The 16,812-nt window shown below is 39.9% G+C and overlaps 1 protein-coding gene across 6 annotated transcripts in view; it reads left to right on the top strand.

Moving 5' to 3' along the window:
- RNF182 (ring finger protein 182) overlaps positions 1-16,130 on the top strand; it is a 62,972-nt gene extending 46,842 nt beyond the window's left edge. For all 6 annotated transcript variants that reach the window (XM_055321836.1, XM_055321835.1, XM_055321837.1 and 3 more), the window contains one exon: positions 14,638-16,130. In XM_055321836.1, coding sequence (XP_055177811.1) covers positions 14,846-15,589 — 744 coding nt within the window. In that variant the 5' untranslated portion in view covers positions 14,638-14,845 and the 3' untranslated portion in view covers positions 15,590-16,130. The remainder of the gene's footprint in view (positions 1-14,637) is intronic.
- The last annotated feature ends 682 nt before the right edge of the window (positions 16,131-16,812 follow it).

The raw sequence follows: 16,812 nt of genomic DNA, 5'->3' as shown, positions 1-16,812 counted from the left end.
GGGTGTGAAGATAAGACAGTGTGGAATCAAAGATAGCTCTCAGCTGAAGTCACTGTAGCCTGAAAAATTGGGAAAATGGTGGTATTGTTTGTAATGATGGGGAAACTGTTGAGTGAGAATTAGAGGTGAAGACTAAGACTGGTCTTAGACTTACAATAAGTTTGAAATATTTTTTTTAATAAATTAATTTTTATTGGTGTTCGATTTACCAACATACAGAACAACACCCAGTGCTCATCCCGTCAAGTGTCCCCTTAAGTGCCCGTCACCCATTCACCCCCACCCCCCGCCCTCCTCCCCTTCCACCACCCCTAGTTCATTTCCCAGAGTTAGGAGTCTTTATGTTCTGTCTCCCTTTCTGATATTTCCCACACATTTCTTCTCCCTTCCCTTATATTCCCTTTCACTATTATAAGTTTGAAATATTTTTAAAGATTTATTTATTTATTTTAGAAAGAGAGAAAGAGTGTAAAAGTGGGGGGAAGGGTGGGAAGGGCAGAGGAAAAATTATAAAGCCAAGCAGATTCCCTGCTGAGCATGGAGCCCCATGTGGGGCTCAATCTCACAAGTGAGGTCAGGACTGACGCTGAAATCAAGAGTTGGATGCTTAACTGACTGAGCCTCCCAGCAGTCCCAAATTTGAAATATTTATAAGAATACAAATAGTGCTTTTCAATAGACAGTCTGGAACTCAGAAGAAAGGTATGAGCTGTAAATACAAAACTGGGGGAGGTGTCAGTTGGTATTTAAAGCTGTTGGAGTAGATGAGACAATCCAAGGGAAAGATTGCAAACAGAGAAGGAACAGTGTGGCTCAAGGCCAAGTACTAGGGTGCTCCAGCATTTAGAGATTTGATAGAAGGGGAGCTGGGAGAGAACATTGAGAAAGAGTGGTCAGGAAGAGAGCTGGAACAGTGTTACAGCGCTGAAGCAACGAGAAGAGAGGGTTTCAGGAGAAAGGGGGGGTTGGTCTCTGGGTAGAAAGCTATTGAGAGGTGAAACAAGATGAGGGCAGAAAAGGATCCACTTACCTTTATAATCAGCTTCTGCTTTCAGGGGATCCCTGGGTGGCTCAGTGGTTTAGCACCTGCCTTCAGCCCAGGGCATGATCCTGGAGTCCCGGGATCGAGTCCCACGTCAGGCTCCTTGCATGGAGCCTGCTTCTCCCTCTGCCTGTGTCTCTGCCTCTCTCTCTCTCTCTCTCTTTCTCTCTCTCTCTCTCTCTCTCTGTCTCTCATGAATAAATAAAAATCTTAAAAAAAAAAAAGAAATCTTGCCTTATTTGTCTTTGTATCCCTAGCATCTACCATCTAGCCCGACACAAAATAGGCATTACTTGTTGAAAATACTTGTTCAAAGATTAAATGAAAGAGATAGAGTCAAAAGAGAGCTACTTCATGGAGTCTATCTCAAATTAAATCCAACTGTTGCTCTTGTGAGTGAGTTTCCATAGCAATCGATACAACTTTTCTATTAATTACTAATATACTGATAGAAATATATTGGAAGTCTTTGACTTTCAGAATGGTTTCAAGAGTATAACTGCATAATTTTTTATCTGTAGATATATTCTGTGTTCTAAAAGAAAAGTGGCTATGTTAGTTTGGAAGAAGAGAATATTTGTGTGTATGTGTGTATAATATTAGTTTCATTTGGTGAAATTGGCAGCACAATAATTAAGCTACTTCCACCTAAGTTTGAAATTACAGAAATGATACAAAACCACCTATTTCAATTTTTTTAGACATTTTATTCTTTCTTGATATGATTAGAGAATTTTATAAAGCCTTGGTCAAGGGAAATTATGGAGGAAGGCATTAATAGCGAAGAGATTGGTTATAATGGGAAAGGATTCAGTCACTTTTAAGAATGTAATTTTCAGCCTGTATTCCTAATAACTCTTGATCTTAAATCATACATTTGCTACTTCTAAGTATAGAGGAAGGTACAACGCAAACAATTTGAATTTATAAGATTTATTCATTATTTGTTAATACCCCGTATAGATAGGATAAATAAGAAAAACATAATGAAATTTCTCTTTCAACTCATCAGGTAGTAGAGGTTACTATGTTATTGCAAAATTGGTAGGTTATACTTGACTTGCAATGCGTTCTATCTATAGATAGAAAACCTGGGTAGCTTTTGGTACTGTGTTCAATGTGGAATCTTAGATGTACTACCAATTGAGAATGCTGAAGTACTTTAAAAATATCAATGGATATGTTACTTCTACATTCCAAATAGCATCCATATAGTGCTTGTTTATGCAAATATTTATGCCTGTATGATTTCATTGAATCCTTATGACAACCTTGTGAGGCAGTGTTCTTGGTCTCTTAGCTCAAGATCACATAACCAGTCACTTTATAGAGCCGGCCCACAAATCTAGGTCTCCTGATTCCAGATCCCTGTGTTTCCATTTTGGACTGCCTGAAAGTGACGGTCATGCTCCTAGCATGCATAGGGTGAGGAGTACCTATCTTTTCCTCCTGTTGTTGGACATTCATTGTAGCATCGTAAGATTGTTAGCATCAAAGGATGCATCATTAATGTCTCCATGTGTATAAATGGCGGCTTCTCATCCAAAATTAATGGCCTGGAATTCTAGATCATTAATTTGGTTTATTCTAATAGATTATGATTCCCTATCAAATTAATTTGCTCGGTCTTGGAGAAGGGGTAAAATAAGAGTTTTGATCTTTGAGTCTTTGAATCTTTCTGGAATTCTCAGTATGCTGCCAAACAACCATTAAAGGTTATTGATGTTGCAGCTTAAATTCATTTAAAGTCAGCTGTCAATCCTTTGAAAATGAGTGCTTGCCATCTGTTGAGCCTATTCTTTTAGGACTTTCTAAGTTATAGCCTTCTATTATAATAAGAAAGATTGTTTTTAAAGAAAAGCCATAATGGCAAAAACCTGAACTCTTGAGACTATTGTGCTATAGAAGAAAGTTCAAATATTGCTAATGTTTCCCAAGGGAGAACTATAACTGGGGCTGAGACCAGCATAATATTGGTGATTAGTAATTATTGATGGTAATGAGACTTTCTCATACTTTAACTGGAAGCCAAATTACAAATATCTAGATGAAAAAACTGGACTTTCTTGAGGGTAAGATGCCACATGTATGGTTTCAGCATAATTTGAGATTCAAGTACTACAGACGCTAAGATTTGGTTTTTGTGAATGAGAGACTTGTCATTAGAGAGATGGCAAGTGTGTATCATATATCAGTAGCTAAGTTTAAAAACCAATGTTCTTGGGGTACCTGAGTGACTCAGTCGGTTAAGTATCCAACTCTTGACTCGCAGAGTCCTGGGATCAAGCCACATATCAGTCGTGTACTCAGCGAGGAGTCTGTTTGTCTCCCTCTCTGCTCTCTGTCAAACAAATAAATAAATCTTAAATAAATCTCCAAAACCAATGTTCTGCCTTGATCATTCACAAAGAAGTATGATGCTCTAGTGCCCAAATCTCTCCTATATGTTGGGGGATAGAATTATTAAACAATGTAGGCTGTCATAAAAAGCAGTGCTCATTAAATGACAACGTTTCAGTGTTTGAAGAGTGACAGTCCATTTGCAAAAATAAAAAAAAAAAGAAAGAAATTAAAGACAGAAGCAAATTGTTAGCACCAGTTCTAAAAACAGAAACCATGGATCATGGAAATAATGGTCCTTTAGTCTATATCTTCTTTTGTTGTTGTTGTTGTTAGAGAGCCCTTTAAAATATCTTGACTCATCATGTAGAAAGCAATGTTAATAATGTTTATTTTCCAGGGTGGGAGGAGGATCCAGGAAATGGGAGTTGAAACTTGGCAGGTGTTGCTGTTTCATAAGGGGAAAAAATATAACCTGTCCTATTGGTGCCAAATTAAAATGGTTGATGGACTCTGGGAGCATGATTCAGGTTAAATGAAACCTGTGTGAGAAACAATTTGGAAGAACCTGACCTCCCCCTGAGATATAGAAAATTAACTCATACAGACAGCAGAGTGATATATAGGACAGAGCCTCGGATGGGTAAAAAATAGTATCACAGTAAAGCTTGTTTTTTGAGTTCCCTTTGTCCTGACTTATGGCATCTTGTGTAAATGCCCATAGAAGGTAAGCTTTTTTTCCATCTATTAAGTGGGAATATATAATTGCCCTTCACCGTTATGAAGGTTATGTAATATTTCTAAAAATTTTTGAGCTTCTTAGATTCTATTAACAGAAGCTATGATAATAAAAATTATGAGTTTATATATAGAAAAAAATATGTGAACTGTTTTATGACCAAGGATTTTTTTAACACAAACAAGAATTGCAAGAACTGTAGGGTTAGGCAGCTTCAGAGTAAGTAAATAAGTCCAAGTCTTCTAGGTAGGAATGATCGCCATGATAAATGAAGAAAATAATTTCTTTGGACAGAGATTAGTTTTGGATTAGGTCAGAAAGGGCTAGTTTAGCATGGTATGTTGGTTATCTATTGTAAAGCAAACTACTTCAAAACATGGTGGCTAATATAACAGCCATTTTACTTGCTCAGGATTCAGTATATTCTACTGGGTTAAGTAGGGATGATTCTTTGGCTGATTTGTCTTGGTATCATTCATTCAAATGGCTATAATCACTGGTAGTTCAACAGAGACTGGTTGTTCTTTTTTTTTTTTTTAAGATTTTATTTATTTATTCATGAGAAACACACAGAGAGGCAGAGACAGAGGCAGAGGGAGAAGCAGGCTCCCTGCGGGAAGCCCGATGCAGGACTCAATACCAGGACCCCAGGATGATGACCTGAGCTGAAGGCAGACGCTCAACCCCTGAGCTACCCAGGTATCCCCAAGAGACTGGTTATTCTGTGATGGTCTCATTCACATGAGTGATGTTGATATTGGTGCTGGCTTTTGTCTGGGTTTGTTGTCTTCAGGGAGACTAACCTGGGCTTCTTCACATAGCCATGCCACGGTTCCAAGGGGACAACCTTATTTTGTTAGTCAAAGCAAGTCACAAGGCCAACTTAGATCTCAGGGGTGGGGAAGCAGATTCTTCTACCTGTTGATGGGATGAAGGAAAAGTCCCACTGCAAAGGGCTGTGGAGAATTATTATAGTCCTATTTGTGTGCAAACAATCTACTACACATGATGCAGGAAGGGCAAAGGATAGTTAGGTAAAATGGTTTACTAATAAATTTAAAATTTAAATAGAGTTATATCATGAAAAACTGGGTAAGAAGACCCAAAATAGCCTAAGACCCAAATAGTGAAGACCACGAACCGTCTAAGTTTCTAAAAGTATATATGAATTTTTTTTAAATAGAAAAATATTAAAAAATAGAAAAATATGAAGAATTCTTATCTAGTGGATTTTTGGTAAAACTGATATGTGCTAGCTAGTACAACTCTCTGATATAAAAAGTAGAACTTGACAGGTCTTATTTAGGCAAGATAGCCAAGAAAAAAAGTAAAATGATTCTGGTACTCTTGGGTGTCCAGTTCATGTGTTCCTAGGGGTATAGAAGAAAGAAAACAAAAGAATATGCAGAAAGGAGAATTTTTTTAAAAAGTGAATTTCAAAAATAGTTATGAACTTAGAGATAAATATCAGTTTGATAGTATCTTTACATAATAGTCACCAAACATGATGAGGACCGCCATCTTCCTCCCCCTAGTTAAGCTTTTGTCACAAATTCCCACATTTCCCATCTGGATAAGTATTTGAAAAAGAAATCCGGGAATTACAGTTGGTGAGGATTCTGGGGAGATAGCAAGGTAAAATGGCTCACTCTCGTGCTATTTTCCATTCTACTCTGCCTCTCCTGACCCAGACCATTCCTGGAGCCAGCCCGAGCACTCAGTACAGGTGAAGCCCTGAACTGTGTGGAAGTTAAGGGTGAAAGACAACAGGTGGGGGGTTTCTTCTTGGACTGGGCTGGGCTGGTAATAAAGGCAGGCATCGATGGGTCATAGGAGAGGATCAGAATGCATGGGATACTATATAGAGCTTGATCTACAGGGGTTGAGGGACTCCTGGGGAGAAGATTGAAAATGTCACTCACCCCATTGTATGTGTGTGACTGTGTGTGTGTGTGTGTGTGTGTGTGTGTGTGTGCGCGCGCGCGCGCGCTCACGTTTCCCATAAGAGACCAAGGAGAAAATGAACACTTGAGCTGAGTCTTCCCTGTTTGGGAGGCTGGGAGAGTGTAAGGAGACTGGAGCATAAAATCCTTTCATCAGGTGCCTTGGCAGGGCCCTGGATGCCACATGCATCCTCCAACAGTCAGACCTGAGCCCCAGTGATGTGACAAAGAGAAATAATGTCATCACAGCCAAAGAGAGGATAGTCCATGAGAACAGATAGGACACAGGATTAATGCAATACAGCAGTAGCTGGAGACAGATGACAACCTGACAAAAAATAGTTAAGAGCACACAGGGGGATTTAAATGCAAGATAAAATGACTTCCTAGAGATGAAATGCATGATTTTCCAATCAAGTGTTTTCAGTAAAATGAATTAAAGGAGGTGATGATCATTCCTGAGACTTGATTAGTAGCCTGGTCAGTCAAGTGGAAGAATCTAAAAGCACAGAGCCAGAAATGTAAAGGGATGGAAATCAAGAGAAAAGGGAGCTAGGAAACATAACATGTGAGTAACAGGAAAGCCAAAAAGAGAAAAGGAATTGATGGAGGAAAGGCAATAATTAGATAAATATCAGAAACAAATTTTCTGAGCTTAAAAGTCAGGACTTGAGTCTACAAATTTAAATGGCTCATCAAGCTCCAGCCAAGATTTATGAAAAAAGACATCCCAGTAGATACTGGGAAAGTGCTTTACTCCTAAGAATAAAACGCAAAATCTTAGAAGCTTCCAGGCAGAGAGAACAGGTTATCTACCATTAAGAAGTATCAGACCAGCCCCAGATTTTTCATGAATGACACAGGTAGAGTAACTTCTGTAGACCATGGAGACAAAAAAATCAGTAGCCTGAAAGCCACATACATACTCAAGCTGCTACCTCCCTGTCAGGGTATAAGAAATTTGCTGCTCTGTTAGAATCAGAGATGCCATCCCCCATTTTCTACCTCTTTCTTGATACTCAAGAAAGAGTATCAAACAAAAAGCACCTAAACAAAAACTTCATCATAAACACCACAAGGTGAGGGGAGATGATAGCAGAGGGAATTTTTCTAAATTAATCAGTTAACTCAAGTGGGAAGGAAAGAATAAGTTAAAATGTAACAGTCTTAACATTAAATAAAAATGAACCGATTTTTTTTCCCCATGAAACATTTAATACTAGACTGAGTTAATAAGCAAAACCCAGTTATCTGGTGTTTATAAAAAACACTTGAAACAGTGATAGAAGATAAATGCAAAAAGATGGACAAAGATCCCAGGCAAAGGCAGAGTCAGAAGAATTAGTAATATGAGGAGGACAGGTACTATTTAAGTTAAAGGCATAAATAGGTTAAGGAAAGGCATTATATAATACTTTTAAAAGGCGTAGTTAATGAGGGAGGTAAACAAACTTGTATATACAGAATAACATAGCCACTAAATCTGTAAAGCAAAAGTATTAGAAATGCAAATATAGTTATGATGAGATACTTTAATAAACATCTCTTGCTTGTCTCAACCTGTGTTAATCTTCTATAGAACCCTAAGATGTAGAAATTGAATAAATAAAAAAAATTGGATTCAATGGATATGTGACTCCTTACATTCCTTCAATACAGAATGTTTGTTTTCTGGATCACTTACAAAACTTGATCATATATTTGACTACAAAGGAGACCTTCGCAAATTGAAAGGAGAAGGGATTTTTATAGATCCTGTTCTCTGATCATAACCCAGTAATATTAGAAATAAATAACAGAAGATAGCAAAAAGAACCTTTACTATTTGGAAACTTAAAAACATCTTTACAACCTTAGCATCAAAGGTAAAAACAAAAGTCAATCTGCAAGATATCTAGAAATCAATCAAAGGAGCACAATTTATTGCAAAAGCCATGGAATACAGTGAAAGCTGTAGCTAGTGGAAATTTTACAGCCTTTAGATGTTTTCATTATTTAAGAATAAAGACAAAGTGTACTCTTATTATGAAGTGAGAAAAAGAGAATGACAAAACTAACATAAATTAGAAGGAATAATAAAGATAAAAGCCAAAGTTAATAATAATGTAAAGGACAAATACATACAATAGTTCTTTGAAACAACAAAATAGATACAAAGATTTATGTATTTGATTAAGAAATAATAAAAAAAAATATGAGACCAGAAATGAGAGCAAACATGTAATCAGAGAGGCAGGAATGAATCAAAACAGACAACAGAGATAACTGTATTCAACGCTATGGCAACGAACTTGAAAAACCAGAAGAAATGGGTTATTTCCTTGCCAAAGATAAATGTCCAAATTTGGAAGAAAATAAAATTAGGATTGTATCTAATACTGTATGTAAAACTGAAAACAAGTTAAAAATAAAGCAAGACAAACTTTATAAGAAAATAACCGCACACATAATATTAGGAACAGTATTAATTCAGATCGGCAATCTAGAGGCTACAAGAGAAAGGATAAGCCTATGACTGTCCAAAGAGTAAGACATTCTGCTTTTCAAAAGATACTAAGCAAAGCCAGTACATGCTAAAATTTGAGGGAGTGTGTGCAATACGGAGGACAGAGTTTGATATGTCTCGTAACAATGAACGTTTACAAATTGACCAGAAAAGCCCAGCAATCCAATAGAAAAATAAGCAAAAAAGAAGAAGGTGGAGTTCAGAGAGGAGCAGATGCAGAAGGCCGACACATAAAAGGTAGTCAAACCCAAATCATGGTCTGACATTCCTCAGATGGGCAAATATATAGTCCGCTAACATCTATTGCTGTTGGGGGAAAAAAGTCCTCCTGTCAAAGTCCGTGTTACACTCCTGTTGGAGAGCACTCTGGCAGCATATGTCAGGGGTAGTATCTGACTCAGGAGTTCCACTCCTTGTCTCCTACAGAAATAAAAACACCCATATGTTTTATGGGTGTGTATCTCAAGGTTGTGTCGTGCCTTAATGTTTGTTTTGGGAGGAATGGGGGTAAATGAGTGTTTGCTAGGAGAGGAATGGTTGGCTGTCTTACAGTATATCCAAATGGTGAAATATGTATTTATTAAATTGAATTTAAGGCTCTTACTAGTTGAATTGAGAGCTTTTCTTGAGCCATTATTGGATGGGAAAAGCAAGATGCAGAAAAGTGGGTATTACATAGGAGTCAGAACACAAGGGAAAAATTGTGCTTATATCTGTGTAATTATATGTAAGTGGAGAAATATGTGTACATGGAAATATATAGGGAAGAAACATACCAAGTAGTTAATATGTGTTACTGGGGGGAAAAGGGCAGCACTGAGGCTGGTTATGGGGTGGTGAAGAGGGGAAATTAACAAAATAAAAAAGAACACACACATGCTAGTAATAAACAATGATATTTATGATGTTTGCATATTTATTAAATTTAAACATGTGCATGTACATACACATATAAATGAATTTTATAAGTAAGTTTATTCGATCTTATTATTTACAATTTCTGTATAACTAAGGAGGCACCTAGATCTGAAAACATAAATTCTCAAATCAAATACAGCATGGTAATTGTGTTCAGGGCTCTTTGGGCTGTAAGTAAGAAGCAGAAATCCAACGAAAAAATTAGCATAAGTGAAAAAAGGAATTTATTGGCTCATGGGAGCCATCATTTAGGTCAGTGGAGCTGTCATCAGGTGTCTGTCTTTTGCCTCTGTCTGTATCTCTGCTTTCTGCTTTCCTGTGTTTCTCTTTTTATTTTTAGCTTTATTCTCTTGTGTTCTCCCTCTTGAGGGCAAGACAGTTCCTTGAAACATCTATTTTCTGGTCATTGCTCCCTCCCTTGGCCCCTGCTGTGTTCCTTCTCCCCTGGCTTCACCTAAAAAAGTCCTAGGGAAGAGCACTGACTCTGGTCTGGGTACCTTGCCCACCCTGGCTATTCCCTGTGAGCAGGGCAATGGTGGAGTAGTGCGATAGGCCAGACCTGGGTCACAAATCACACCTTTGGAGAGAAGGGAGGTACTGCGGGTGACAGTGCAAGCACGATCACAGGACTTGAGTGAGTGGGGAGCGCTTCCCCAGAGAAGTGGTGGCAGAAGGCAGACCAATTCAGTCTAAAGGAGGAAAGAAAGATCCTAGGTGGACAGAAACAACAGATGTCCAATGATGGGCTTTGCTTCAAATATAGGACCAAGTTTGCATCTTTAATATCAAAAGAATTAAGCAGTAGAGCAAGTGGCTTTGAATCAAACAGTAAGTCCCATGCAGGGAAAGTAAACATTTGTCCAATATCATCAAGATTTATAATAGGTGATTATGCATGTAGCCTTCCCCCGGATGATTTACAGAAGGACTGATGTCTATTAAGATTAATAAGGAGGGATCCCTGGGTGGCGCAGCGGTTTAGCGCCTGCCTTTGGCCTGGGGCGCGATCCTGGAGGCCCGGGATCGAATCCCATGTCGGGCTCCCGGTGCATGGAGCCTGCTTCTCCATCTGCCTATGTCTCTGCCTCTCTCTCTCTCTCTCTCTCTCTGTGTATGACTATCATAAATAAATAAAAATTTTATAAAAGATTAATAAGGAATATCTACTTCATATATGAGAATATGTATTTTTCTAAGAAAAGAAACCCTTTTGTATTTTTCCTCAGCTTTACTGAAACATTATTGACTCACAACATTGTGTAAGTTGAAGGTGGACAACATTATATGATACCCATATATATTGCAAAATGTTTACCACAGTAACATTAGTAAGCACATCCGTCCTCTCAGGTAATCACATGCATTTATTTTTGAGGCAATTTGAATGTGCCAGATTCTTTCCCCTGTGCCTGCTGAGACGGTTGCTCTCATCAACGAATGCACCAGATGCGCTCATCTTAGAGATTTTATCCATCTTAATATTGACTTACAGTAGTGCTTGGATATTTAGGTGATAAATAATTGACATTTCTATTTTGTGAAAAAAATAAATGCAATTACAGACCGTAGAGGAAAAGATGATAAGCTGATCCAAAATACCTATTGACAGAAAAATCTGTGCTATAAAAAATGCCTAAAATATTTAGCCAGAGATGTCTTTTCCTTTCCCTCCCCTCCCCTTCTCTCTTCAACCCTTGCTTTCCCTTCTCTTTTTGTTTTTAACTGTGATAGATAACACTTTTAAAATTTTTTACTGTGATAGGTAACACAGAAAACCATATTGCCCAGTGGTGTATCACACACCAAACACTCCTGAGTACCATCCAGGTCAGGAAGCAGAGCGCTGTCAGCCCTTCAGTCCATCAGCCCCAGCCCATCAGCATGTGTCTTCCCCAGACTGCTTGTTCCACCCCATCAAAGGCAGCAGCGATCCCAGCTTATATGTGAATAACTCCCTAGCTTTTCATCATAGTTTCACCACCTAAACTTGTATCCACACACCTTAGTTTTGCCTGTTTTTTGAATTTTCCAGAAATGGAATCATAGAGTATGTGCTCTTTTGGGTCTTGCTTCCTTACTCTGCATCAGAATCATTGTCCACCGCTTTTGTCCAGAGCAAAGGCAGGATGGGAACGCCTAGCTTTCAGAGGACCAAATAACTCTGACTTGTGGCAACCCTATGAAGTTACAGATTTTAGGTTATTAATCAAGTCCTTTGAGAGGGACCTTTGAGTGACAATGAGACAGATGAAGTATTTATTTTTTAAGAACTCGAGCAGTTGGTACCCCGCCTTCCCAAGAGGAACAATCACCATGCTGCTTTATGACATTTCTAGGAAGAAACACTTGTGCTGGCTGCATTTCCAGGGATGCACCAGAGCTCAAGGCTGTCAGCCAGTCCTGCCCCGAAGTGCCTTTCTCAGTGGCAGGACTTGAAGTATTTCAAGCTAGTGGAGCTGGTTTGTTAGAGTTAGTCTTAGAATTAAAGTAGGTACCTTTTTTTTTTTTTTTTAAGACTTATTTACTTATTTTAGAGAGAGAGAAAGAGAGCATGGAGGGGGGCATGAAGAGAGCGTGGAGGGGAAAGGGCATGGAGAGGGAGAGAGAATTTCCAGCAGACTGCCTGCTGGGCCTGTAGCCTGACTCAGAGCTCCATCCCATGACCCCGAGATCATAACCTGAGCAGAAATAGACTCAGATGCTTAACTAACTGAGCCACCCAGACACCCCAAAGTAGGTGTCTTTTTGATTGGATATGTGAACATCCAGTATTTTCTTTGCATGTTATGTGAAGTTTTATGAATATGGACCTTATTATAATGTGTTATACATTATCTTAACATATTCAAAGGTCTGAAAGTGTGTTTCTGAGAAAAAGGAAAGCTTTGTTTCAAGTAATAGCTCAATATTGTCAAACAAGTGATTTTTTGTTCGAAGAACTATAAACTAGAAATTGTGGCTGGCCCAGTGTAGAATATTCCCACTCCTCTTCTGATGGCTGGAAATAGGGTACAGAAAGTACTAATATGATGAGCTGATCATCAAATGTTGGATTTTCACATACACATAAGCCATTTGTTGGTGTTTTTAGATGCATATTCTAGCTTTCTATGCCTTCAGATATAATTTTGCTTCTTTATCTTCACTGAATATTTTACTCTCTCTTTTCTGGGTGTCTTTATGTCTGTCTGTTTACATACCATCTCTTCCTTTTCCAAACACCTTCATATACACCAGTCCTCTCGATGGCAGTAGAGGGAATCACTGCTGTCAATTCTGCTCTTCCTGTCAGTTTCAGTACACCTGAAGACATTAAGACTGAGTGGGAGGGTAGCTGCAAAGAGTACAGAACATGTTCCATTTAGATGGGTCTTTTTGGTCTGCGTGTGGCAGCCAGGAGGCCTGATGAGTGGGAGCTGTCCAAGAAGTGGACCTGCAATAACCTGCCCAGGGCCAGAGCCCGTTGTCTAAGGGTGGCAAGGACTGGGAATGGTGACTCCCCTCCTGGATAGATGTTCATCCACCAGGAGAATAAGAAGCCAGCTTTGTAGAATTGTGGGCAAGATACAGTTACATTTTGTGACCATATGGGCACATGTTTCATGAACAGGTTCAGGAGTAAAGAAAACATTAAAGGCACATGGAAGGGAAAGGCATAGAAGAGTTGGTGTCTGTGTCTGTATGTGAGTAAGAGTGAATATACAGAAATCGGCTTATGATAGCAGTTCTGAAATACATAACATTCAAATACAATAAACTTTTTTTAAAAAAAATCCTATCTATGTGTTTTTGTTGACAAGAGAGATTCTATTTATTGATTGACCTCCTTTTCCCATCAAGAATGTCTTGCAATTGATACCTATTATGCATTCTTATATTACATGAAGTCAATTAAAAAATTAGCTGAAGTGACAAAAAGGAAGGTATTATGTATTCACAGCCAACTACTCATAATTTCAAATATATTCAAGTTGAGCCACCCACCACCTCTTTCCTGTTAAGCAGGATGACCCATAGCAAAGTTAATTCCAGCATAGCTGTTCTCTACCTCTTAGAACTGTTGTGGCAGCCTTCCACTACAGTGTGTGGGGGTGTGCTCAGAAATTCAAATACAGGGACACCTGAGTGGCTCAGTGGTTGAGCATCTACCTTCAGCTCAGGGCATGATCCTGGGGTCCTGGGATCGAGTCCCACAACGGGCTCCCTACAGGAAGCCTGCTTCTCCCTCTGCCTGTGTCTCTGCTTCTCTCTCTGTATCTCTCATGAATAGATACAATCTTAAAAAAAAAAAAAAAAGAAACTCAAATACATGTTGACATTTCCCCAAGCAAAACATCATTTAAGACAAATCTATTACTAAAAAAGTCACCTATGTCAAAGCCATATACAGATGTAATGAAGATATCCCATACTGCTGCCCCCTTCATTGGTGCTAATAATTGGGAACTGACCATACACATGGAATCAACCCTGACCTTTTTGGCTAAAGCCAGTGACAAGCACCTGAGGGCCAGCAGGATGTCCTGTGGGCTGTATTATGCTTTCTGTTCACTATAGAAAGAGTTTACATGACGTGAAGTTGGCGAGTAGGTGATAGCCACCTGCACACAATTCTTCATGCTTGGGAATGTTACTATGCACGTGTTGTGTGTGTTTACTTCTCTTCATTGAGAGACTTGCTGTCAGGTGTCATTGGCTTCATTCTTCCTTGAGGGAATTTATCCTTGAGATTTTCCTTCTTTTGTGTGTCCCTAGGCACTAGTAAGGGTATTTAGATAACTGGCATTTACACTGTTGATAATCTGAATTAATCAGCCTATATTGAGTAGAATTTGATTACAAATTTATCTACTTCATATACGTGTCCCGTTCTGTTTTCAAAGAGGCCAGAACTTGCTACAGGTTTCCGAGAGAAAAATCTCCTTATCTCTTCATACTCCTTGATGGTGTGTGAGAATGTGTTTACACCAATAGGAGTCTTCATTCCTCCTGTACTATCATATGTATGGCCTGAGAAAGCTAAGCACTTTCCTGTTTTGGGGCTCTAACCTTGAAACCTATTGCTTCTACCCACTGAAGCTCAGAACATTCCATGAAGCACTCTTCAGTGAACTGTTCACTATATTAGAATCTCTTTTTTCCTTTGCAGACCTCTCATGTGGCCTTTGTAAATGTGTGTTTGCGACAGAGTGAATGTAGAAGCTGAAAATGCCTGGAAGATTCCTGGTTTCTGTTGCTACATGCCCTGCCTTTTTGCATCATCGCCTGATTCGGATGAGGTGATGTTCAGAGGGACGCCTTAATCGACCCGTTGTCAGCGAGTGGCCTCTGGCTGGAGGTAGTACGCACGGTTCAAGATGGCCAGTCAGCCGCCAGAAGACACATCAGAGGCTCAGGTCTCTGACGAGCTTGAGTGTAAGATCTGTTATAATCGGTACAACCTGAAGCAGAGGAAACCCAAAGTGCTGGAGTGTTGTCATCGGGTTTGTGCCAAATGCCTCTACAAGATCATAGACTTTGGGGACTCCCCACAAGGCGTCATCGTCTGTCCTTTCTGCAGGTTCGAGACATGCCTGCCAGATGATGAAGTCAGCAGCCTGCCGGACGACAACAACATCCTGGTAAACTTGACTTGTGGAGGCAGAGGCAAGAAGTGCCTGCCAGAGAACCCTACTGAGCTGCTGCTGACTCCCAAGAGGCTGGCATCTCTCGTAAGTCCTTCACATGCTTCCTCCAACTGCCTGGTCATAACCATCATGGAGGTGCAGCGAGAGAGCTCCCCATCTCTGAGCTCCACTCCTGTGGTAGAATTTTACAGGCCCGCAAGCTTCGACTCTGTTACCACTGTGTCACACAACTGGACTGTGTGGAACTGCACATCCCTGCTCTTTCAGACGTCTATCCGCGTGTTGGTTTGGCTGCTAGGTTTGCTCTACTTCAGCTCCTTACCTTTAGGCATCTACTTACTGGTGTCTAAGAAGGTCACCCTCGGGGTTGTCTTTGTCAGCCTCGTCCCTTCGAGCCTTGTTATTCTCATGGTGTATGGTTTTTGCCAGTGTGTTTGTCATGAATTTCTAGACTGTATGGCACCTTCTTCTTAATCGATATGCAGACTAAGAAATTTGACACACATTGCCATCTTTAAAGTTAGGTAATTTATCGTTTATTTATTTTATATTCTCTCTGATTAGTGTCTGTGATGTTAACAAGCCACTGGCCAAATGTTTGTGGTCTGTTTTCTATAAAAATTTTGACTCAGTTGGTTTTCCTGTGTGCTGGGCATCAAAAATGTTCATTTCTACTTAGGTGTTCGAGACGCAAAAATGTTTAAGGTAAGCCTTCATAAAGATCTTTTTGTGAGTCTTCCCACAGAAAGGGTGGGATTTCACTCAGCCCTGCTAGACAGGCACCAGAGGTGCAGTGTGTTAGGCAGTAGTTGGGGTCTTTGTGGAACGCCAGGGATGAACTAACTCCTCTCTTAATCCTCGGGAATCTCTGATGGATGGTGGACACGAGAGGAAAACTGTTCCAAGACACATCCACTTGAAAGGTGTGACTTCCCCCACCCCATGCCCCCTCCTATATCCCCCTCCAACACCCCTCCCGCATCCCCCTCCTACACAATTCTTCTTTACACTCCTCCCATATCCTCCTCCCACCCCTCCCGCATCCCCCTTCCCCACCCCCTCACAGCCCTCCCACACCCCTCCATTGTTATATTTCCTGGAGTCCTCTTCATGTGTTCTCAAGTTAATGCCACTGTCTGTGGTCTGCTGCTCCAGTGAGGTGCTTCTTCCCTCTGCATATACTCCTTCACCAAGAGGAAACTGCCTCCTGCCCTTGTGTGGTTTCCATTAAATACCCATTTTGCCACATTACTAGAGAGTGGAATTTGCATGGAAGCAAACGTCATGATAGAATATGGCCACCTGTCTTTGAAACCATCTCCTCCATATTTATTTTCCTCTCTCCTCCATCTTCTCTGAAATTCTCACAGAGCAGTTACTGTTCACAGAAATAAATCTTGAGTCTTGCCCTGAAACGTTTCAACTGAGTTTTGTTAACCACATTGTTCAACGAGCCCCACGGCTTACCCTGAATGCAGTTCCACTTCAGTTAGTTGTTGGAAGCACACGAGGATTCTTTCCCCCATTGTATTTCAGATTCTATGATGGACTTGTTTAACTTAATCCTATAACAGTTTGGGGTGAATTGTGGCCGTGGAAACCCAGAAACAATTATTGGGATGTTCTGGCTCGCCATTTGAAGTATTTTTGCTGTACTGTACTAAGTTGGACCAAAACACAATGGTTTGGGCTTATGT

This window comes from Nyctereutes procyonoides, unplaced genomic scaffold, assembly GCF_905146905.1.
Source record: "Nyctereutes procyonoides isolate TBG_1078 unplaced genomic scaffold, NYPRO_anot_genome, whole genome shotgun sequence".
NCBI classification, from domain to species: Eukaryota; Metazoa; Chordata; class Mammalia; order Carnivora; family Canidae; genus Nyctereutes; species Nyctereutes procyonoides.
Note: the sequence above shows the minus strand (reverse complement) of the source record. Positions and strands in the feature narration are given on the sequence as shown.